Here is a 25,785-nt window from a genome sequence, read left to right on the forward strand (position 1 = left end):
ATGCGAGATGCCCAAAGAGGGAGAGAGAGAAATGCAATATTCTCGCCTCTGACGACAAAGTAATATTGTTATGCTTCATGCTCAATGGGTGGGTTGGGCGTTTGATCATCTTAACGAGCACACTCACCTTTGGATTCGGAAGCTCGCCACTCTGCAGGGAGGCCATGTAGCACCTGAGGCGGAACTGCTCGCAATGCAGACGCTCCAGGTTCTCCTCCCACTGCAGAATCTGCGTCTGGATCTGATGGCGAGTGTCCTGATCCGTCACCACACTCTGCTGCAGCTCCGCCATGTGCTTCAGCTTGTGATCCTGCCGGAGGCGGAAATTAATTAGTGTCACGCGTCAAGCCAGTCTTCACAGACGGAATCTCACCGATTCTATCGCCTTCTCGAGGCGGAATATCTCCTCCTGGAGCAAATGAAGGGTGCCCGTCTTGCCCCGATGCCTTGCAAACGCCGCTGCACACGCACTGTGGATGCTATTCACCCAATTCTCAAGCTCCACCTGCCAAACAACATGATACATGATCAATTTCCACGAGATTGCAGCAGAGTTGTGAGTTATGGGCCGAGAAGATAAAGGTTTTCCCACGTTAAGACCTCAAATAGAGCTTTAAGACGTGAAAGTTTCTTGCTCTTTGTCAATGTGAAAGCTTTCCGGACATGAAAATTGCGTGAAAATTGATTTGTCGTGCAAAATCAGACTCACAGACTGAAGGAGTTCAGAAAGGGACAAATAAAAGCGTCGTTGCAACTTTACTTTCGTAACATTTTAAATAAAAAAGTGTTGCCAGAATTTATCTACTAGAAACTCTGAAGCTCGTGATTTACGTGAAAATCAAGGAAATAGATCAATAATGATATTTTTATGTAGATAAATACATGTTTAAAGGATTTTTCTGATCTGATTTGTGTACATTTCAATACTCCAGATTGAGGTTATGTATTTCCGGACGTCCTTTGATCTTTTCCAAGAAAACTAATTGGTTTTTCAATGCATTTTCAAGTACATAAAAATCTATGTTTTTACTCCGGTCGTCAATGTAAGCCATGAAAAGGTAAAGTTGCATCGCCAAATACGAAATCCGTAATGTTGCAGCGACTTTTACAGTGAATTTATGGTAGATGGAGGGTTAATTCAGTGAACATTACCTGACACGGAGCCTGGAAGAGATAGGCGTCCCCGAAAGCTGTGCTCAGGCAGAAGATGTAGTCCCGCTTGGGGTGTTCCGGGATCGGCTGCATGATGGCCCCATCGACGATGATGAGGTGCTTCGGGGCGGCCTCGACGGAGCGACCCTCGCGCGAGTCGCAGGGGTAGAAGAGCAAGGTGGTGCCCTTCAGGCACACCCAGTAGCCCTTCCATCCGCGCTTCCGCGCCAATTCAATCTGATGCTTCTTTCGCAGCAGCCATTTCTTCACCGAGAGGAATCTGACGGGATGGACAAAAGTCGTTTACGACTTTGCAAATTTCCTGCAAAACTTTTATTGCCCATAAACGCGCGCGCTTTATTTGTGCAAATTGAGTCGCTGTTGCAATGAGATATGGGATCCGCGGGCACTCCGAAATCCCCTAATTATTTGCCTATTCACGAGAGAGATTTCCGACAAAATTAATAACGTGATTGTGAGATTTATGGCACAAAATCAAGGGGCCAAAAGCGTGCTTTTGGCTGAACTATTTGTCGGAATTTATCATTGAGAGGAAGTGCTGATATCTGCTCTTTGCCATAGAGAATCAACAATAAAATTTCATTAGCTAATAACAAAGTGCATTTGCAATATGGAATGTTATTTCTCGGAAATAATCAAGTTAAACTATTGTCTCAGTGAGAAATTGGGTCAATGGAATATTATTTTCATTACTAATTGAAATATGGTTGCATTGACTGGGAAAAAGTTCTCCAGGTAAACAAAGGGTTTTCCACAGGATTCACATCTATTTTTAGCCCTGCTTCTCTACTTGCAATTCGCTTTGTTTAGAGCAAATATTCTTGGTGCTTTTATGGTTTCAGTCCTTCCCTCTGGGAATGTCTTCAAAGCAAGAGTGCTTGTCTGGCATTTCTAAGTCTGTAACCTCATTTACCTAATCTGCCAATCCAAATTAGATCTCCTTTGCATATCTCTAGTGGATTAAATCTCCTCTGTTCGTGGCAAAAGTAGCCAATTTCGGACAATTCCAGCGACCCCTGAAAACTTTTAATAGCGCCAAATAAAAGTGGGAAATCTCTCTGCCGTGAGCATCTCTCTCTTAACTCATTAACCAACATTCTACTGCGGCGGAATTTAGATGATCTCATGAGGTTAATTTCTGATTGGCTGGACTGGAATTACCCGTATTTGCCATGGCAGTATTTGAATTTTTAATGAGACCTCCTCTCTCTCTCTCAGTTCATTCATCACAGCGTGTGACCTTTTCGCTGTGCGGGTGGTGTGAGTTCATTCTTCACTTCTGGGCCTGCGATTATGTAACACACTCTCTCTCTCTCTCGCCTGTATGTGTGCGCGATTTTCTTCGGTCGCGGGGGCAATTTTGACCATTAAATCTCGATTGATGGCGGCCTATTGGGGTGGAATGACTCGGGGAATTTGGCAAATTTGCCTACATTTCCGTATTATTTCTCCCATTGAGCGAGCGCGCGCGGGGGTGAAAAAAGCAGGGAGAGAGCTTTTGTGCTTTTCCGCCTTCGACGTGCGTATTTGCATAATTTGTCAATTTCTCACTCACCCAGCCTTCCTCACAGCTCCTGTACAGTTGAAAGATGCTGCTGCAGTTCCCGTGGCCTTTGCTTTGTACGGCGAAGCCATTACACTTTCACCATCATCCTCATCTGAGACAGCAGTGGTGAGACTCATGCGATCATCATCGGAAATCTGCGAAAGAGCGCCACATTGCTATAGTACATGAACACACTTTGCTGGCTTCTTTTCCTGTGTCCTCTGAGGCGCACGCTCTTGTGACATGAATTTGCCCAAAAATGAATTGTGTGATGCGAGGTCGGAAGGAAGTTCACAAATACACATGACATGGGAGAGTAGAGCTTTCTCGGGGGGTATTTTCAGTTTCAATGAACTTTCACCGTGCCTTTGTCCACCACCCACCACACAGCACCCACTATGGCTTCCACCCCCGCTCCACACAGTCTTTTCGCAGCATTGCCCCGCGCCGTGGCCGAGTTTTTGGCACTTTACGCACAAAAGGCTGAAAGCTCACTCCAGGAAGTATGCCTTCACTATGGATTCCTTCGCACACTTTTTTCTCCTTTCACGCCAGAAAGCTCGCAGCACTATCAAATGCAAAAATCTCCCACAACATCACTGCCACCACTGTGTCATGTTCATCGTGCTCAACTTGATGGGAAACTTGCGTCCAAGAACTTGCGTAACATCTTGCCACTGACTTTTCCCACCATTTTCACCCCCACAACCTCGAATTTTGCACATTTTCTAGGACATTTTGCCTGAAAATCCTCATCTGCCTCCGTGTTACAGTGGTACTGTGTACTCGGGGGAGAATCCAATTGCTCCGCGCGTGTGTTGTTGCGAAAGGGGGGATGTTGGGCGAAAGCTCCTTCGGCTCACGCACACACCCACGACTCGGGCCACGGGGAGCTTTCGGCGCGGGTGTTCCTACGGAACTGGAGCAGATTTCACATCGCTGAGCATCCAATTGCCATGCGCACCGCGAAGGACTCTCGCGAAAGCTCGCAAGAGAAATTTTCGGAGGGAGCTTTCTGCCACTCTTGCTCGAGATGAGAGTGTGTGTGTGTTTGACTATCTGGTCAGGTTTGTGAGTGAATAGGGGGCTTTTCAGGGGGTTTGCAGCACAACTATTTGAGGGATGAAAGAAAATTCCTAAGCATGCGATTTGCTTAGCTCAAGACAACTGTGGCCTTTCACAATCATTTCGGAATGTGGGAAACTTGGGTTGTGCATTTGAATCGCTTAGTTTTAATCCACATTCTACACTATTAATCGCCATGATTCTGGTCAAGGTTCAACCAATATGGCAGCGTTTGTGGTGACGTTAAGGATTCGCACGCAAAGACGGGGATTTTTGGGATATGAAAATCGGTAGAAGAAATTACAGCCTTGATTGTAGTTTTAAAGTAAATTTAGGGCATCAAATGTGGCTGCTGAAACACTATAAATAAACATTCACGTATTAATTAATCTCAATTTTTAACGTGGGTTGTAATTTTAATATCATTTTAGCTTTTCCGCGGAATCCTCATAATTTGCCTCTTCCCACGGATGTTACGCAATATGTGATGTAACGCATCAGTGATTGATAAACACCGAATTTTGTGCGGATATTTTTGCATAATTCCTAATTGATATTTTGTTGCAAATCATGTTAAAAAGACCACAATCAACGGACCGGAATCCCGAGCAAATATACGGGCAAAATACAGGCCACGGAAAAAGTCTGTCGCATTTAATTAATTATAGTCTTTTGTCAGTCATTTAATTTAATATTTCACTGTCTCGTGAATTGCCGCGGAAAAGTGTAAAATTACATATTTATACGAAATAAGGGATGATATTCTCTTTGTGGTTTTTCAATGAGAAGAAACCCGGGGAAACGGTTTTTCCATCTCACTGTCGGACGCGCGCAATACAATTGCGAGATGATGAGTGGAAAACTTGTATTTTGCACGATATATAAATATGTATATGCAGAAATGTGTTGAGGATGGCTGAAGAATAGAATTGAAAATAGATTTTCACTTCCGTCATTTTCCATGGAAAAACCATGGTTTATTTTTGTCACAGCCACTCACAAACCCATGGACAGAAGCAGAAAGTGGAGGAGCTTTTCTGGTTCCACGATAGCGCGTTGTCGGTCGGCGGGGTTTGACGCCGAGGGTGGCACAAAGTGCTGAAAACATCACCCATGAAATTGTACTTGAGGTATATTTATACAATTTCCCTCTCTCTCGCACTTTTTGTGGAAATTTAATATTGAAAACTTTCCAGCCCCAGCATGAGAGACTTAATGACACGGATTCCCTCTACGCCAATATTAAAAGGTTTTCCATGCTGGAAATTTATTCAATCCATCATCAGCAGAATCCTTTATATTATTTCCTGTATTTTGGGGATTTTATTCTTTCGCATTTCACCACTTTTTTTTTCTTCTTCTTCTGCCCCCGCCAGGAAAGTGGAAAGTAAGAAAGCAATATGCAGCGATATATCTCATAATCTTCTTCATCAAAACGCGTTCCCAAGTGAAACAGCTTTCCAATGGCATAAGAATGAGCGCATAGAAGAAGGAGAGAAAGAAAATCTGGGGAAAAATTAATAGGGAATCCCACGGGGTGTTCATCGAGGGAAGAAACGTGACTTTTAAGTTGCCTTCACAACTGAAATATTCATCGAAACGTGATGGTGAGAAATATTACATTGTATACTCAAGTTCTTCATGAATTTACACAATTGAAATTCAGTGTCATGACAGAGACTAAAACCTCAAAAATATATCAGACTTTTGTAGTTTTTGTGACAGTTTTAGTTGCAATGGTTCTTGAATTTTTCATGCCAAAAGCATCTTCTGAACTTGTGTATCCTTCGTGGTCTCTGTGGAGCCAAATATATCTCATGGACACTGTATTAGTCTAGACAAGAGGCAATTAGATTAATTGCAAATGAATCCGTAGACATTCTAATGAATATTAACGAACGGAATGCTTCCCAATTGCATGAAAGCATCGAAGAGTGTGTCTAAAGTACATTTAATGGTGGAAATTGAGGAATCACGATGAGGTTCCCAAACTATTCAGTAATATTCTCCTTGCTAACAAAGAGTGTTGCTATCGATTAATTATGTTCCAACAGAGTGACTTCCTTTTCATGTGGCAACCACGCCGGGGTCGAATGGAAAGTTAATAGGGCGCAGAAGATGGAAAAGCATTTCCAACTCTGGCGACCCTTCAAACTTCCACCCGATTTTCGGCATTGAGTTGCAAAACTACCCGGAAAACATTCTTCATTCTCTCTCGCAGCTCGTCAAGTTTGCCTAAATGAAAAATACTGCAGTGCACGTTAAATAATCCAAGCCAACGAAGGCTTTTGAGGTCGAATTGCTGAGTTGAGTGAAGAGAAAAACTTGAAATTTCGACAGACCACAGTGTTTTGCGGGTGAAATGAGGAAAGAATTGTCACGGGAAAGTGTGCATGATCGGGATGAGGTGGTTTCCACGGAGTTTTTTTTGTCGCTTAAGCGCAAAACTTGTCATACAAAACCTCGGCTACGGAGTTTTGTATAGTGTGCTTTTCCCATTTCTGCTCCTTTCTTCCCTTTGCCTCGCGACAAACTCAGAAAAAGTTGAGCGATTTCGAAGAAATAAAAGACACTGAGGGATTTTTCCTGCAATTCAATGGCCATTGTTGTGTAGTGAAATTGCATAAAAAAGTGTATTATGATTGAGAAAAGAAAGACTATTCGTTAAACCCCGTTTTTCTCTATGCCAGAAGAACGCAGTTGAAACATTAATAAATATTACAAAGCTTTCAATACTCAACGGACTTTCGGATCAATATTCATTGCATATTTGCAGTAACTTTCTGGCTGGAAAATTGAAGTGTCATCATTTGTCTAACATGCCAAAGCTGTAAAAAATCCTATTAAGCAGCATCGAAACTATGCCATGCTGTGTTGAGGACGGAAATAGGCGGAAACTCTCTTTAATCATTCCCCAAAAAAAAGACATTTTGTCTCATTCCCCGTGAAAAGCTCTCCTTCTTTTCACATCCTTTCTGTGCAGATTTTCGCCCATTGCGACACAAAAGCTCTCCGCGCGCCATTGATCTCCGTAATAAATGCTGAAAGCTTGTTTGAGAATTGATTATGTTTAAGCGGAATTTCACACACATTTCACCCTGAGGAACATTCAAATCGAGCCAAAAGCCCCGTGAGAGCCTTTTCCACTGTCGCACCGCCCTGGGGCGCGTCTTGAAGAAAAAAAAGGTATGCGATGATAGTTTGGGGGGCTTTATGACTCTCAACTGGGCATTTTTGTGAAATTTCCTCAAGGGTCGACTCAAGATGTTATTTTGTTTATCAAGAGGCAATTCGACGTGGTGGAAGGGGCGGGAAAAAGGGCAGATATTTCATGGGGAAAAGCACCCCCATGTCGGAGTTATTAGCAACAGAGGGCGTAGAATGGAACTTCCTGGTGAAACAATAGTTGTTGACTCACTTTTATTCCACTCCTGATAAAGTCAGACCTTTCAGTCCAACTTTAATCTAGATTGAGAGCTCAACAGCCCCGCTTTTCCAACTACTCTCCATCCCATTGTTGGCGAGCAGAAAAAAAAACTGATGAAAAACAGCTCATAACATCACAATGGCGAGACAAAGTTTTCAATGTGATTTTTTCCACCATGTCACATGGCAACATTGGAAAAAAAACAGAAAATTTTTAATTGCATCGCATGTTATCGGTTTAACCAGGGGGAAAGTCACTAGCCGATTTTTGAGAAATATGATTGATCTCAATCGAATATTTAATTTTTTCCTTGAAAATGGAATCAAATAATCAAAATATGATAAAAAAAATAAATAAAATATTATTTCCCGAGTAAAATTGCAAAATAATCAAAATTTGAATATTTTGAGGCACAACTTTTTCTCTAATTTTTGCTGTTTTTGATTACATTTATTTCAAATTAAGATATTCAACATTAAAATATAAGTAAAAAATTATTTTATATGTTGAATATATTGTAAATATTTAAATTCATGTCTTTCATAAATAAATTTTCATGGAAATTTTAGTGGTTAACAGATTATTTGGGGATGTTTTATCCCTCCGTTGTGGTGTAGATTCGTTTGGGACATACAATCAGAACTTCTACATGCTTTTTAACTGCTGCCCTCTAGCGGCAATATAAAAAATAATAAATTTTTTTATTAAAAATCAAAAATTTATAAATATTCACAGAGTTAATGGTCTGAAATCGCGAGTAACTTTCCCCTTGAGCTTAACAGAATAAAACCTTTGCATCGTGCAATTAATGTGACATTATTAAAATTCAATCGAAAAAAGTCATTTATTGATTTGGAATAGCGTGACGGGAAAGTTGTTAAGAAAGTCACATAAATGTCCTCTCACAGCGATTAATCTCCTAATGAAGGGGTACAAGAATATCTGTATGTCTCTGTCAAATGGCTCCATTAATTACCGTTCAGATCAACTTTTATTTGCTGGCAAAAAAGCCAGCACAAGAGATAGTTCTTTTGTGTTAATTGATTGATCGTGCGGTTGTTATTGCTTCATAAATGTTTCTCCTAATTTTTCTTCCGCCATTCCACATTGATTTTATTACCAGAACAGGGAAAATATGGCGAATAAGAGGCAAAGAGAGAGAGAAATAAATTATTAGTTACAGACTTTGAGACATTTTCAACGCAAATCGACGAATATTTCTTTATAAGCATTTGTGCAAAAAAAAAGAAGCTTTTCGCTTTGGGACTCGACATTTCCTGGCAAGACAAAGAGCCTCTGCCAAGAGAGCGTCTGAGTGTGAAAAGTAACATGAAATTAGAGCAACAAAATCCCATCACAGGGGCGTCTAATATCATTTCTCACATTTTTGCGAAAAAGCTCTCGCAGCCACCAGGCGCCTCCACTGCACTGTACATTCAATTTTGCACCCATTCATCGCTGCGAAGGATGATAAATGTGTTGAAAATATCAGCAGGAAATTGCAAAAAAAGGGAATGAAGGCAAAAAATGTGCTCTCCACTCGACTGTTGAACTTGCAAGACATTCAATTCAGCCCCAATGGCGAGTTGCTGAGGAAGAGCGAATGCTGGGATAGTTGAATTCTCGATGTGGCACACTCACTGACGATGTGCAATTAATGTGATGGGTGTGGGGGTGGGAATGGGGGTGTGTTATTGCATGGCACATTGTTAAATTTATTCAGTTCACCATGAATTTTTGCCATATCGCTGGCGCTCAATAATTAATGGGAATAAATGCTGATACGGCAGAATCCGCGATGCGTGTGAAATGCTGTGTGTAGCAAAAAGCTTTCCCAGCATGCTGGTAAATAATCATTAGGCACTTGTATGACCTTTCCACGTGTATTTTTACAAATGGGCCACTCTTATCCGCATCCACAATTGCGATTGATCAAAAGTAATTGAACATGTAACGTCAATATTGGATGTGGAGGTTGAAATTGATTGTTGCTGCCTTTCACATATAGTGTTCAGAGAGAGCTTCAAATGCTCGCCCCGAATCTATTGTGATCTGCAGCTCTTTCACATCACGGGGACGAGAGATGGATGACTTGGGGGTTGAGGGAGGTATTTTGACTTTTTGCAGCACAATCCAGCCCCAGAATCCGAAGAGGTAAAAACGGAGACACATCAACTTAATATAACCATCAGGAGAATGGAACAAATTGTACCACTTTTCGGAATATCACTCCTCTGGCTATGGCTCTGTATGCCATTTCCCACACTCTCCACCTCGTTCGCAATGTATTGATCCAATTCTAAAATTGGGTCTCTCCTCCAGTGACGTATATTAAATACCAAGGGGGAGATAATGCGACTAAACAGTGTACACTACTTCAGCAGTGTCCAAAAACATGCGTTTTCCTTACTTTCTTCTCCTTTTCCTGAACCTTTCTGTGTGAAAATGGACGCAATTTTTACTTGTGTGCCAGTATTTTAGAAATATTTAAAGTTTTCAGCTCTTTTCGATGCACTTCAGATCATAACCTTAAAACTACCTTGAGATACTGGAAAGAATTCTTGAAAGAAACTTATTTGCAATCGATAATAAGCTAAAATTTGCTATTTTAGAGTAGAAAATCAATCAAAAACCTCGTAAAATAGACAATTTTCTATCCAGAAACAATATTTTAGAGGTTATGATCAATCTTAGCATAATCGACTTGAGTTTCTTATTAAAAACTTGAGATTTTCATCAAATTTTCCTGTAAATAGCAAATTAAAACAAATTAAGCGCAGGAATAAATGATTTTGGAGGTCATTTTGAGGTAAAGTTTGTCTTAAAATCATAACATAACCTAAAAAATTGTAAAGATCGATTATTTTTCTCCACGTTTTGCATTATTTTTCTGTTGTAAGTAGCTTTTGAACGCATTATATGGAAAATATTCAAGCATTTCCACTTTCAAATACTTCAAATGAATTGTACACTACTTGTGACCATAATATCTCCCCCTTGTTGAATATGTGTGTGTGCGCCACTGATACCGACGCCACACAACATGAACAATTCCCGACATGACGATAACGCAGACACAATAGATTTTCCAGGTATTACACCATCCCTCTCTAGTTGAATAACCGCGAATATTAACCCATGAATTTAAATACCGAGCGCGCCACCCAAGAAACACGCTGAGAAACGGGCGCTCAGTTTCCGCCGAGGATGAGCCTCTCCCGGAGATCCTCCCGAGGAGTTTGTCACTGGGCTGATTGATAAATTTAGGAGATTCAGCATGAATGCATAATACATGAGTGTGCTGAAAGCATTTCAGCGGTAAATGGGAGATGAACGGCGTAAGACATTCGGTAACTGAGCCCTCACAGCGGGAAGAGTTAATCAAATTCACGTCAATGGAACTATCAAAGTGGAAAGCGTCCTGAAAACTTTCAATGATCGCTTGAGGAAAAACATCGACGTGGTAACTGGGGAATTGTCCATAGTCTAGAATATCTTCAATGTGTGGCAAGAATATGATAAATGGCTCTGCGTATGTGGCTTTATGAAAATGTTAACAGTGTGTGGTTTTGGAAACATAAAGATGGGTTTTGTGTCATTTATCTTCTCACCTTTAGTGTAATATTAGAGAATCCTTGTGATAAAGGATGTCAAATTGATTTAGGGTTTTCGCAAAATTACGGATTTGATGTTGAATCAAGAGGGCTATTCAGTGCTATAGGACAATACCTTTCTCAGAAATCTCTCATTGCAGTCTTTGGCTGTTCCTCTCCAGTGTCTGTGTCTGTAGCGAGAATTTCCCAGCTTCAGGCTACCCTTGAGGGCGGCCGCTTCCGACACCACCCTCCTGATGGTCTGGAACCTGGCCCTATTGCACCTGTGCATGGGTTTGAGCAGAGCGCCTCTCTCGGGCTCCGAATCCGCGCCTGACTTCAGATGGTCATCCTCATCGTCCACCCACGCGCTCAAAACGCCCTCGATGAAGTTGAAGAGGAGCTGAATGTTGGGCTTCATGGGTGCGGATCCGGATGGTGTGTCCTTCTGCTGGAGGGGCTTGATCAGGCGCCTGTTCTGGCACACCTCCCGCAGGAGGTTCTCGCCGAAGTGAACGGTTTTGTGACGACGTCGACGCGAGTTTAGCGATGCCGCCGAGACGGATTTGATAAGTTTGCCGTTGGCGGAGCGCGAGGCGCCTCGTGACGGCTTTGTAGCGCGCGGAAGTGACGCCCGGGAGTCGCCCCGGGACATTGAGGCTCCGTGGAAGGAGACACTCTGGTGCGCTTCGGCGCACCTTGGCAGTGAGTTGCATTTTGTAATGTTGGCCACCGCGGCTGAGCACTTTGAGTCAATGCAGCGCGGCAGGGAGTAGCAGCGGTACTCTGAGAATCACGAGTGCAAATGAAGTTACAATCCCAGCTCGATTGGAATGTCCAAAGCTTGACAGCATGATCTCTGTAGAGGCTCATGATGTCAAGCTCTGGAGATCCCATCGCCATTCCCTCACCTGAACACTTGGGGGCACATTTCTTGCAGCGGCAGCGCGGTACGTGACTCGAGTACCGCATGCGATCGTAGCAGCTGGCAATGTAGCAGCACTCGGGATCATTGCAGATGGGAAGCAGGGGACAGTTGGGATCAGTACATCGCGGAATAGTGTCGGGTGTGCGCTCGGGTTTGCTGGTAGATTCGCGGCGGCTCGCCTCAGTCATGTCTGTGATCGTGGCTGAGCGTTGAGTTTGGTTTCGACTCCTTCTGCTCCCGTCCGCCCGGGAGTGGTGGCCGTGCTTCCGCTCCCGGCCGGGATCCATCGAAGGATCCCTCTTGCCGCCTTGCTGCGATGCCACGACTTCGCTGGACGAGTGCTGGAGTCTTCTGTGCTTGCGGGAAGACTCATGCGGAATGTGGTGCTTGCTGGAGGATCTCTCGGTTGGGATTGGGTGCTTTACCCACTCAACATCCGCCTCGCCCGGACCCAGAGAGTGTCTCTTCCTCGGCTGAGGCACTGGCTGGCTGCTGGCCTTCTGGATCTTCCTGCCGGCGGGCACTGGAGCCTGTGGCTTGGCTTGCTGCTTCGCCAGCCACTCAAGGAGATCATTTCTCAGGATGGAGATGTCACTTGGTCCCGATGATTGGCGCTGCAGAGGCTTCTTGTAGAAGCCCGGCACTTCGTCCTTCTGATGCACCTCAGCTTTGGTCGTCGTGGTGCGTCCATCGACACTTCTTCGCTGAGTCTGATCAAAAGTCTTGGGCGCGGACTTGACTAGTGGAAGCTTGACCAGCAGCTTTGCTATGTCCTCTTTGAGGAGTGAGAGATCGCTGGGACCCGAGGAGTGCCTTTGGTGATGAGATTCCGTCTCTTTCGAGACTTCAGCATCGCCAACCGATCGCGAGGAGTGTCTCTGCCGATGGGATCTGTCGAAGAGTGTCGGCCCGTTCGGCTCCTGCGGACTCTCCTTCATCTTACCCTCGAAGAAGCCTCTGAGATGTTGGCCAGAGCTGGACTTGTAGAACTGCCTCTCGGGCGGTGGCTCCTTCTTCACCGGCGGCGGCGGTTGCCGCGGGGTGTCGTAGTCCCCATTCATCTGCTGATAGTACTTCTGCAGATTCATGTTGTCCACAGTGGCGATGGTCTTCTGGCGCGCCCACTTGAGCTGCTTCTCCTCGGGTGGCCGACGACGCTGCTCCATTTCCGGGTCGGACTTGGCGCTCTCCTCCTTCTTGATGAGCAACTGATCGAGAGAGCCGTGCTTCCGCAGGGGCTCGCCCTTAGCCAGGGCCGCCTCCTGCAGCTTCCACTGGGCGTTGCAGATGCATATCGCCTGGCGATTGTTGTTGGTGACCTTGTCGTCGTCAGCACGCTGCTTCCGTGGGCATGCCGGCGTGATCTCCACTATCATGCAGCAGCAGTGGAGGAGCAGGGCGTTCTTGTCGGTGGCGCTGCTCTCCGGCTCGGACGTCTGCTGAACGGTGGCCAGAATGGACGGCAGCGACTTTGCAGATGATACTGGCCACTGGCCTCAAACTACTGTGGGTAAGCCACAAGTCACTCACGAACATATCACCGACATCTGCGTCCACGACCGCTGGCCCTCACCGGGCGGCCATCCCCTCTCATGCAGATGCCCACAGGCCGTGCTGAGCGCAATCAATATTTTTATCACATCGCACCCCACCCCGGGGCCAAGTGTTTAGCTGGAATTATCCCCCAGACTAGGGGTTGTTGCCGTACAGGGAGGATAGTATGACGACGAGGACGATTATCACGAAAACCAAAACCCACGCAAACGCACAGAATGAGAAACAACCGAAGATGTATGAGAATTTCATATGTCAATGCCGATGTACTCGATATATCCCAACAGTCTCACCCCCACAGGTAACCACCGCCACTCGTTAGGCACACCCGGACTCGCTAAACGTTCACGACAACTCCGATGACAGCACCAATGAGCGAGGCCCAGTGACCATCTGACTGTCTCCTCGCGCGATTACATAAAAGTTATACTTTATTGCGCAAATATGAGCACTTCGCCACCCAAACGGGCTCCGGACTGCAGACACACTCTTCCACTTCAATTAACTCCTGCGGATGTCTACAGCGACTTTGGGGCGCACTTCGAGCCCCCGCCCGCGTTCAAGAAAACTCCACTCACACACACTCCAAGAGAGCTTTTCCCACACACGCGATCCACGGACTCCGGGGGGTTGAAATGGGGGGTGAAGATTGAGGCTCCGCCACCGCGGTGGCCCGAAACGGAGGACACTGGGGGCGAAAGTGGTGCAATATTGGCGAAAAGTTGGGTCACACACAACTGAAAAGCTCTCTCGCGAGACTCACGGGGCCCTAAAGTGTTGCCCACTCGAACCGCTCGACGGGTAGTCTTGAACTGATACACCCCAATGTTGAATTCGTCGCGACGCCCATGAGCCTCTCTCACTGTGACCGATTTCCTCTCGCGAAGAGAGTCACCCATTTCCTGTCGGGGAGCTTTTAGCGAGAGCGCATGAGACGAAAATCTCATATGCGCCCCAAACGCCAATTTTCCGTCCCCTCGTCACGACCCAGGCGTCCCTCGGAGCTGAGAGGAGCGCCGAGAGAGAGAGGAGAGAGAGTGAGAGAGTGTGGTAAGCCGAGGAGGTTTGCAACGAGGAGAGATTCAGAGGTGCTCACTAAACTCCCTAAGGCTCAACAATATATGGCTTTTTTCTTTCAAACTTCTTAAATTCTCCCCTCGTCTTAATCGCGATTATACATTGGCAAAAGCAACACTTACTCCGCAATGTCAAATGAAAGATAATTTTGCTTGTGAATTATGTTGTGGGTGGAATTTTTCTGCATAAATCATTGTAATTAATGTGTCAATATTTTTGCCTCTTATTTTTCCTTCACTGGAAATCAATACAATTCAGTGCTTCAATGAGAAAAAACACACTCAAACTGATCTCTTCTATAATGAAGAGAGGATAATTCCTGACACAGTCCAAGAGTCATTCTTCAGCACTTCGATATCCTTTTATGACTGAACATATAACATAATATGTCGTCGGAAGCCGAATGTCGCCCTAATATTAATAACAATTTTTTTATGACCGTCCCAATAATCACGAATTATCCAGAATTGATATCCAAAACATAATTGCGAATTTATTGGATGAAATTGAAACGTTGCCAGCAATTTTTCCGTGCTCATCGATGTTTGAGCAATTATTTCTAACAAGAAAAATGCATGAGAAGAGCACAACGTCTGCAGATGGAGAATTAAATTAAAACGTGCGGAGAATCAGGGAAAGATATCCGGTGGAGCTTCGCGAAAAGCCCTCCAAAAATTTTCCCCACCATTGGTGTTGGGCGACTTGCCATGTGAATTGGTGAAAGCTTTTGGAAAATCGAGGTGTGAAATGTGACGGAAGTGAGTGGGTGAAGGGGTGTAATTTGTCATCGCACCCTTAAATAACCCAGCAATCGCTCTCTCGGTGACCCCCCGGCAATGGCATTATATTATCCACAATCCCGTGAAATTGCGAATGTGGATCACGAACTCCGTGCATCGTTGAGAAAATTGAGATTAATCGTATGCGGGAAATTTTGTATCTGTTCATCGCGTTGTGCAGTGGGAGCATTAAAAGCTCTGACGCGCGAAGATATGGCTGTGCATCCACTCATGACATTATTCACAGCTATTGATATCAGTTTGTGACACGCCTTTTCGCATGCCTCGCCTCCAAAAGACCCCCAAAAACTTTTCTCTCCTAGTCAAATAGCTTATGCTAAAGCGGACGTCAACTTCACAAGATTGCCGATTGAAATCAGACGCGCCCTATTTCAAGCCCCACTTCAGCCACCCAGGCATACCATAAAATTCGACAGAATAAGCAATCAACAGCCATAATCCCGTTCCGATTATCTCAAAATCGCCCCCGAAAAGAAAGATTTAAAGTCCCCGCTTATTGAATTTCTGCGGGTCCAACCCCCACCCTTGGCGCGGGCAAATCTGGCGAAAAGGAAAATTAAGTGATTCTTATTCAAGCATTAAGCCGGGGTGTCATTGATTTTTGATAAGACCAGCCACATATTGGATTCATTACGGCGCGAGCGGCGAATCAGGGAAATCGAGAAACGTGACCAATTCCTCCGTTGCCCAAGACTTCTGAAGACGCTGCGAAGTGTGTTGGCGCTTGCCTGGTGGGGGGTGGGCTTTAAACAAAAATCCACACTGGTCACGGGGGTGTGGGAGGGTGCGGGTTGAGGGTTGAAAAGAGCGCGGGTACTTGGCCAGGTGAAAGGGATTCCATAGACAATAGTCCTCTTGGCGTGGAGTCTCGCCACAAGGTAGGGTCTTTGTGGGGTGTGTTGAGGGTTTGGAAAATGAAATGAAAATACAATAAGGGCCAGCTGGGGCGCTGGGGTGCTGGGGCGTTGGGGGTGTGGAGCCTTTCACAGGGAAAATTGTCACAGAATTGGCGAGTGGATGCTCGAGAAATGCGCTCCTCTGGTCGGGAGGACGACGAGGAGGAGGAGAAGGAGGCTTTTGCAATGGGGAGTGAAGAATGACATGGAGGAATTCCTGAACGATGCAGTTTGTTGCAGTAAACACATACACAAAGGACCTCTCGGGTTTCCAAGAACGAGAAGGCCGGAGATTCGAGTGAGAGAGAGGATGTGTATATCCGATGAGAATAATAACACTGTCGAGGCGCCTCTGTGACTGCAAATGGGGCCAAGGAGGGTGGGTGGTCGTGGGGTGGGCGACTGGGGGGGCTGTGCAAAATCCTCCACCGCGATTTCCGAATCCGTCGGTGCGTCTTTCTCGGCATCAACCATATTGGCGGGCTCGGAGCCCCGCGCGCGACCGTGGAAAATTCACACGGGAAAATGGGTGGCAGTACTGCAACTTCAGGATCGATCGAATAGGGTCTGTTGCTAGGCTACCGCTCCAGTTTCCCACCAGGCAATCATCTCACACACACACACACACACGCGCGCGCCCAGCATCCGAAGCTCTCTCGCCACTGAGCTTTGCCTCTCCGGAGAGCTTTCGCGCACGGGAAATGGAGATGTTGCCGCTCCGAAAAATGAGAAAATAATCAAATAACGGGGGAGATTGGTAGCGCAATCTGATGTGTATTGAACATAATTTGATTAAGCTGCTGTTGCTCACACACACCCTTCCTCGCCATGGCAAATCCACACCACTCCATCATCATCATCGAACTGGGAATCAACGGCTGAATCTAAATGGGTCTCTTATGGCCAGGGCTTGCAATGAGACACACACAGGAAAGGAACGTGAGAACGGCAGAAGAGTTGATGAAAAAAAAACAGGGCAGAAAGGAAGGCAAGGAGAGCAAAAGGAGATGAGAGAGAGTGAAAATGTTTAGATACACATTGCCTGAGAAAATTTCACAAGCTCCACGGGAACACTGAGGGAAATGACTCGGCGGTGATGGAAAATAATTGGATTGCCATTATTTGCCAAGGTTGGGAGCTTTTGGGGTTCGCATTGGCAAATTTTAAGGGGGTTTTAGAGACAGAGAGAGATATGTAGCTAGGCAAGTTTCCTTTATTCAGCCAAGGACTCTCTTGAGGATTTAGATTAGACCACCTGATTGTGTGCTCGAGATAACAAAGCAGAAGAATTATGTATTGCTTAATGTTACTTTTTGACCATTTTCCGACTTCTGAGTCGTTGCAACATTACAGATTTCGTATTTCAATTCGTAAAAACTATCAATTTTGTGTTGCAACTTTACGCTTTTCATAGTTTTTATTATAAGATGCAAAATTTGCTCTTTGATGGTGTTTTTAGGCCGGAATATTCTAATATTACGCCCAGTTTCTGGCCATTTTGTCCAGGAAACCAATTAGTTTCTTTGGAAAGGGTCGACGGATGTCCGGAAACACATAACCTCAATTTAGAGCATTAAAATGGACACAACTAGCCAAAAATCATATAAATATGTGTTTATCTACAATAAAATATCATACTATTGTCTATTTCCTTGGTTTTCACGTGAATTTTCGTGTTTTTCTTGTTTTAACACAATGAAATACATGAATTGATATATTCCCCACATTAGTAAATAATATTAAACGCAAAGTAAAGTTGCAACGACGCCTTAGATATCGTATTTCATCCCTGACAATTGTGTCTTTGCTCTGCAAAATACAATTTCGTCAGAGATTCAGTTGGAAAAATACAAATTTACGTATGCTTTTGAGCGTTTGTTTGAGTTTCAGAAAGCATAACTAGCATTCTGCCAAACTTGATATTTAACCACGTTCACCAAGCTTTACCAAACAATCTCAAAGTAGCATTTCTCTGCGTGTCTCAAATATTAACTCAACATTCCAGATTCGATTGTTTATTATCATTGGCCGCCCCTCATTCCCTGTGAGCTTCTCTGCAATGTGGTAACTTATGTAATCCAGATACATTTGCAGCTCCGAAGGTATATGGCGGAGTGACGTGTGGAGAATGCCAGCCAGGAAGTGTAGTGATATGAGAGCCAAGCAAAGTGCCAGCACGATGAAAGCTCTCGGCGGGGGAAAAAGTTTTATCATCTCCGAAGCAGCTCTGCCAGTATGAAGAGAAATTCATTTGATTGCTTTCCATGTCATAATTTATGGTCTTTTTGCCCAGTTTCATCATCATTCGGGAGGGCCACAATTGCAATCACGAGTGTGTGCACACATCAAATGCACAAAAGCTCTCTGCACATCACTGCAACTCATTGCAGAGCATTTTCATCATGCGAAAGCTCCGCAATCTTTCCCAATCTCAGTGGGGTTGACTGCGTCAGACTGACATAGAAAATGTTGGGGGTGAGACTATTTCGGGGGTGGGCAAAAGAAGTCATAAACATTTTTTGGAGTAACCTTTTATGGCACAAAGAACGGTACAATAAAGTCTACGTGAAAGCGCAAAAGTTGAACTTCATTTTGGGTATCTTTCTACTCTAGTTTGCCTTTTTCTCCTCATCGCTGGGGTGGCACGAAATTGGCAAAACATCCACCCAGATGAAGACTACAAAGCACAGACTCGTGTTTGATGACAGAAAATGAAGAAGAAAAGGTAAAAGTTTTTTTCCCATCAAGAATTTATTCAATTCTGCGTTGGGGTTAGAGAACTTTTCTGTTTTTTTTTTTTGAAAATAGAGATATTTTTCCAACTGTCACAGTTGAAGACTCTCGAGACGGAAAGTTCAGTTTATTTCTGTCCTTTTAGTTGGATGGAAAAAGATGAATTTGATATGAATATTTAACCACTGAATGAGTTTGTATTCTCTTATGAGAAGGAAGAGTCAATATCAACTTCATGCTTCTTTAGGTCATAAAAAACAAACGATCTTCTCTAGTCAAATAATCTGCTCCACAGTTTGCAAGAGGAATTTTGCACGTGTGCACATGAGATGACCTAAAAGGTATAAATCACTAAATGAGAGCAAGGCAAGTGTTCCGCCTTTGACATCAGCAATATATTGGATTCAGCTTGGAAAGCACCCGAGAATAAAACGCAATCATAGTGTTTTAATGTAGTTCCACAGCCATTTCGACTTTATACACGGACTATTTATATCCACAACACCTCAATCTTCGTTCTTCGGGAGACGTGAAGAGGAAAACCCATTGCAAAAGTTCAAAGTAAATTAGCAACGATTCGTTGGGATTTCGCCTCAATACAGCTTGCAAAACTTCTGGTGATTTTAATAAATTGTTCAACTTTTCAGTAAAGTTGATGATAAATTTAGCACACGAATTTCATGTATAGTCGGGAATATCACGATGAATTGTTCAATTGAAGACAAGTGTAACTCAAGTTGAAGTTTTAGATGCATGTCAGCAAGTTACTCTCACAAATTGATATTGATTTATTCGAATGTGATTTAAATTATGTATTGCTTGAGAAGTGAATTTTCCTAGCAATTCAGTACGTTTCCGCTCTCTGAAGCACTCCAAATAGGCGTGGCGATTGAATGGGCGGAGCTTCAATGAATTTTTTCTAATTCTTCCTTTGCCTTTCTTTTGACTGTCTTCATAACAATACCAATTTCCAAGAGAGTGAAATTCTACCAATCAACGAAGGATTTGATTGTTAAATAATTCTCAGAAAATGGAACATCAGAAGATATTCCCAGTGGAAATGAATTCAATGAACTTGGGTAAATGGACAATTAAGTCTGCAATTCTCCATTGAGTTTCACAGACTTTTCGGGGCTCCACGCGGGAAAAAAAGTCAGCCGTATTAAAAGTTTTCCCGCACACTCAACTTCCCTAAGCAATATCATATCTTTTGGGGGGGATTCTCATCTGAAGAGGGTGCTTCGCAGCAGGAAACACTCGTTAATTGAATTCATACATAAATTTATGCGCCAAAATACATCAAATGAGTGAGTGAGGCTCGCGATGGAGAGGTGTTGATGGTTTTCATTCAGGAGAGGCTCTTTTCATGATATTTTGGGTGACATTTTGAAAAATTATCCATGTACTTTTGGTGCCCTTTTAAGCGGAATTATTAATATTTTCACTGTGGGCGTCGTTTTGTCTAACATGTCATCTCTTGCCACAGTTGCCGAGGCCCATGAAAGGCCAATAGCTCGGGTGTGTGTTTGGATTGGAGAACACATTCAGAATGGTTTTGTAAGTTATTTTTCTCCCCCCCTTTTACCACCTTTACAGAAGAACATGTAGACACACATAAATTTGCAAGTTTTCCTATGGAATAATTTATGCTTCAATTTTCCCCGGAAGCGCTCTGGAATCTATTTTGCTGTATGGATGCTGTCGTGAGACAACATTTTCCTATGTATACACAGTTGGCTAAGGACGACTTCCAAGGATGCACGAATGACGACAGAGACGATAAGACGGATATGAAAGGAAAAAATGCTGCATGGAAGAGGGTAAATATGTGTGATATTCAAACACTTCTTTCATTGCATAGAAAAATAATTCTCCTCATCCGGAGAAGAGGCAAAAGAAAAGCTGACTGGGAAGTGGGTGGCAAAAAAAATGGGTGGAAAATAAATGATTTCACAAGACGTCAGCACTTTTCTGACTCTCTCTTTCTGGGTTGTTCACCAAAAAATTTCCACTTGAATTGATAACATTCGCCCTCGGAAACAAACAAGACGAGCGTCTTTAGGAGGCGAAAAGATCCCAATTACTCAATTTATACCCCATCAAAATTGCCACAGTCGAATAATTTAGTCTATGTGATGAATTTACTAATTAACTTGTGCAGCAATTTATAGTGAACTTAACCTGCAAAATGATTTCCATTTCAATTATGGTAAATTTTCAGTGGTCCTGTTGATATTCACATGTTGGTTTAATGAAGAGAAATATCCTTTGAGTTGATAAATTTGGGTTGCAAAATGTATAAAATATGGAGAAAGCATGTTTTGGGAAAACATATTATGTACAAATGTTAAATGTTTTTGTATATCGCTTACCTGTAAACTGGAAGGATTTTTAAGGACGTTTACAAATATTTTGCATACTAAAGAATTCACTTGACTACAACTTGTTCAAACATCGCCACGGATATCGCTTAAAAGCTGAATTCAATGAGGAGAAACTTTTAAAAGCTTCGCTGTATATTCACTATATGTAGCAAAATATATTTTCTCCCTCCCCTCTTTCTCTGGGTGAAATTCAATAAAGATCGTCACGGGATGTGAGAAATTACATGTAATTGCGAGATATTAATCAATTTCCACAGATTTAATTACACCTCTTGAGTGGGTTTTCTCCGGGAAAGTGTTGAAGCTTACAGGATTAATTTCAGTGAAATGTTGCAAATGGCAAATTCATAATGAGTTCAGAGACACAGAGTGTGGCATTCATGAAAAGAGGGACGCGCCAGATGACAATCTCCTCTCGGTATTCACAAGACATCATCATTAGATGCTCATTTGCGGTGGAAAGTCTCTCTATGCAATGCGAGAGAAGAGTCGATGCCTCCGGGATATTTTGGTTGCATCTCATCAACTTCTCACCCAGCATTGAAGCTCATTCTCTTCACGATGTGTTCACCGCCAGTGTAAATATGCTAAATGTGACTTTTATGGAGAAGGGATTATTTCATGATCCAACACTTCAGCTCAACGGCAAAGAATGGGAGCGCAGAGCTCTTGGGCAAAGAAAGGGCGCACATTCATGTGTCGAGCGCCTCAAAGGGGGTGTGTGAACTGAATGCACTCGTGGTAATTGGCAAATTAACAATTAATTCCACCCACCTCGGAGGATGTCAAGTAGCAGAGGCGAGAGTCGGTGCTGTCGATGGACGCCTGCTGGACAATTCCATAGCGAGAGTCGCGGTCACTCAGATAATCCGAACGGAGACTATCTTGCCGATCGAAAACACCCCTGAAAACGGAAGAGCATCAGATGAGCGGTTTGCAGCCCAAATGGATTGTGTGGCTTTTGGCTGTTGAATGCCGACACAAAGAATTCCCTCCCGAAGGATTTGTATTTAATGAAGTTTACCTCAACTTAAGTCATTCCCAGGGTTTTTGGATTTACATAATTAGAAGCTTTAGTTTGACCGTAACGAATTTATGAGTTAAAATTTAATTCTCTTCTCTTGCATTGTCAAAATGAGCCTTGAAAGGACTCAAATAGATGCTAAAGTCATCCAAATTCTCCTTTAACCATTCAAATCTTGTATCTACAATGCAAGATTGAATCGATAAACTAATCTTACGCTTCCGTAAATGTGAAGAATATGTTCTTATGTCACAATTCCAGCCACTCAGCGCTGTAATCCCGTACCTTTGTTCGAGGGAATCTCCTCTGGCACTCTTGTATCCAGAGTCATTCATGCTGTTGTCCTGTCGGAGGGATGGCAGAGAGTCCCACGGAGAGCGCTTGTGTCCGGAGCCCATGTTGGGCACAAGTCCTGCTCCTGATCCTGAGCCCAGAGTCGAGCTTCCGGACCTCCAGCCGTCGGAGTGCCGGAACCAGTGCGCTCTGGAGTTGTCACTGACGCAGGTGGCGCACTTCTGCTGCCCATAGCTGCCCGGAGGAGAGAGGAAATCATTAGATTTTGCCATGGAGGGTGAAAATGTGTGTCAAAATTAACATGACATTAGGCACTCGCTGATCATGTTATGCAAAAAGCCCCCCGAATGGAATATTCAGAGAGCTTCGGAGAAAAAGCGCAAAAAGCTGGGATATTTGTGTCTGAAATTTCCCTCAAGCGCCCCAACTCGGCCTCTTACCTCGAAATGTGATCACTTAAGTATCCCCTCTCGCGCTCCCGCTCGCGCTCCCTCTCGCGCGACAGCTCATTCCTGTCACTGTAGTATCCATCTCGATCCCTCTCCCGCACACTCATGGGGCGGCCCAGCGGCAGGGTGGATGATTTGGCACTGGCAGAACCTAATTACAATTGTAAATCAGGTGCTAAATTAATTTCCACTCCACTTGGAGAGGCGCTCAGAGTGTCAGAAGCATGTTTTTCGCCACCCACTCGCCATAACAATAAATGTCAGGAGATGTACTCACGTTTCCGGGTCGGATATGGACTCCTCTGAGTGGATCCTGGCAAGCTCTCGGCCAATTCTTCACCCATTATTCGATTAGGCGGCGCACAAGGTGGGCAAGATTGCACGAGGTGAGAAAATTGAACAGTAAATTATTGGGCAATTACGCAAGAAGTTAGGCACAATAGAGTCATTTTGGGGGTTGTTTTGGGGTGGCGTGGGGATTATCTCAGGGATGGAATTCATGTAATTTCCCAGGTGAATCGTATTATTGAAAGAGTTTTCCTTCCTCACATATTTGTGGAATTAATAGCATTTCAAATGTGCTGGCTAAACTGCTGATTGAATTGATATTCCCAATTGTAGCCAGATTAAAGTGAATTAATGCTTATTTAATGTACATTACGTTTAATATAGATTTAGATATTTACTATATTTTATGATGATTTTAATTTATTGGCTTTCACTCTGTTTGGAATGATTAATAACTAGTAAAACACACAATAAAACCATTATTTGATATGGATTAACATTTTGGTCAAACTCAAAACAAGGAGGAGATAATATAGTCAGAAGTGGTGTACAGCTCAGCAGAAGTGTGAAGAAGTGTTCAGAAACTTACAATATTTCTTAATGCTTTTTTACTGACAAGTGATCTTAATTCTTTGGATTTCCTTCGATTTACACGCAGAATCAAAAATAAAAATCTATTTTTTTAGGTTATGTAACGAATCAAGCACAGATTTAGTGAATAATTCGCAGTCTAACAGATTAATTCTTATGCTCAAGTTCGAGAAATCGGTAGTCATATGTTGATTTAGGCATTTTACATGCAATAAACATTGATATTCTGACCTGGAACTCGAACATAGGCATATAAAGATAGGCATTTAAACTTGGAAAATGTTCGTTTTGAAACATTTATGCACGATTTTCACTGTGAATTAGCAGTTTTGAGTTCATTGGCAAATTATAACAGAGGATTTTGAGTCTTTTGAAGATCTCTTTGTGATATTTTGAGGTTATGGCACGAAAATATATTCAAAAAAGCGTTATTAAACGGATTTTTGCAGAAATATTGGATGAAAACTTATTATATTCATTATAATTTATAGGAATATTATCTCCCCCTTGACTCAAAGTTAAGAAGCTGATTGTACGATAGAAAATCACAACAAATACTTAACATGATGCAAGAGAAATCTCTCTCAGTTTGAAAAAGTTCTGACAATGAAATCGTATCGTAAATCAAATGATGTGAATAAATCATGAATTTAATAAAATCTATCAAACAGACACGCTATAGATACAAGATTGTGGCCTCATGAAATATTACTCAGGCCGCCTGAATCTTTCACGAGGACTGCATCTTCGGGGAAGACAATTGATGTGGAGGACTCGGGCGGAATACGAAATGGCGAGAATGGGGGGTGGCACATTATTTACCTAAATTCTCCATGCTCTGCGATAAGAGAGCCTCAAATGTGTGCAGACTGTACGACTCGGCGTCCATTCCCTTGGCCAGCGTGTTCCTCAAGTGCATCTCGTACTCCAGCAGGAGTCTGGATGTCGGCGAGCCCGGCGTTGGGGTCACATTGGGCTGATTCTGCAGGCGAGATGGGGAATATGTTATGAGTTAGTTTCTGCATGGCAAAGTGACCCACTTTTCTCACACCCTCAATCGCCGTCGCGCATCTCAGTTTCACACTCATGATGCTCATGATATTCTTCACGTCGTGTTTTGATACCACGAGATTTTAAATTAAATTTCGAGACAACATGAGGAGAGAGATTGTAATTGGGTGTCAGACAAAGTGATTTACACAATTACAAATATTATTTCACACACCAAGCATCCTAATTGCCGAATGGCAAACATCGAGCATGTTGTGCTTTCATAAACAAACACTGAGCAGAATGTTTGCTCAAGAATCAAAATTGTTAATGTCAATTTTCGGCAATTCAGCGAAAATTACAAAGCTTCGGATTTTAGCTTTATTCTTTCACTCACAATTCCTCGATTAGGCTGAGCTTTATGGATTGAATTTATACATATATTAACTAATAGAGTGGAGAGAATTTGCATTATCGCATCCGTTATTCAAATTTATGTCCGCCCAAGCGGAAGCGATAGTAAAATAACAAATAATAGCTAAACCATCATTTTGCCCATGATGACAATGGGATTAGTGGCCAAAGGCAATTATTACAACACTTCCTTTGGATCAAAATTAATCAATGGCCCAGGAAGTGCACTTCAATCTCTCCCGCATTCCTTCCGTCAACCTAATTAAGACACGACAATTGCACTTTAATCAAATGCGAGATTAATATTCGATAATTGAATAAATTACTCCTTCATCAACTACCTGTTCATAATAGATAGATAATTACTTCAATATTGAAAGCTCAATTGTGATTTAATATGCGAAATTACTCCAGCTCTTCCTTTTATGCCATCACACTTCCAGTGTTACAATTTGCTTGTGACAAAGACAAATGTTCCACAATATTAGGTTTCTCATCACTCAACATGCATTTTTCATTCAAGCAATTTTCACAATCTTCATCGTGTTTTCGTGTAGAT

General features: G+C 43.2%; 1 protein-coding gene across 1 annotated transcript in view; it reads right to left on the minus strand.

The window, feature by feature from the left end:
• The window catches only part of LOC132260576 (protein still life, isoform SIF type 1), a 45,317-nt gene that overhangs the window by 15,001 nt on the left and 4,531 nt on the right, over nucleotides 1-25,785 (minus strand). The window contains exons 8-16 of the mRNA XM_059758794.1: nucleotides 24,645-24,804; nucleotides 23,221-23,277; nucleotides 22,935-23,094; nucleotides 22,486-22,728; nucleotides 21,951-22,080; nucleotides 2,729-2,874; nucleotides 1,153-1,432; nucleotides 374-505; nucleotides 128-310 (exon numbers count right to left, since the gene is read on the minus strand). Coding sequence (XP_059614777.1) covers nucleotides 128-310; nucleotides 374-505; nucleotides 1,153-1,432; nucleotides 2,729-2,874; nucleotides 21,951-22,080; nucleotides 22,486-22,728; nucleotides 22,935-23,094; nucleotides 23,221-23,277; nucleotides 24,645-24,804 — 1,491 coding nt within the window. The remainder of the gene's footprint in view (nucleotides 1-127; nucleotides 311-373; nucleotides 506-1,152; nucleotides 1,433-2,728; nucleotides 2,875-21,950; nucleotides 22,081-22,485; nucleotides 22,729-22,934; nucleotides 23,095-23,220; nucleotides 23,278-24,644; nucleotides 24,805-25,785) is intronic.

Source organism: Phlebotomus argentipes, unplaced genomic scaffold (genome assembly GCF_947086385.1).
Source record: "Phlebotomus argentipes unplaced genomic scaffold, Phlebotomus argentipes genome assembly scaffold_18, whole genome shotgun sequence".
NCBI classification, from domain to species: Eukaryota; Metazoa; Arthropoda; class Insecta; order Diptera; family Psychodidae; genus Phlebotomus; species Phlebotomus argentipes.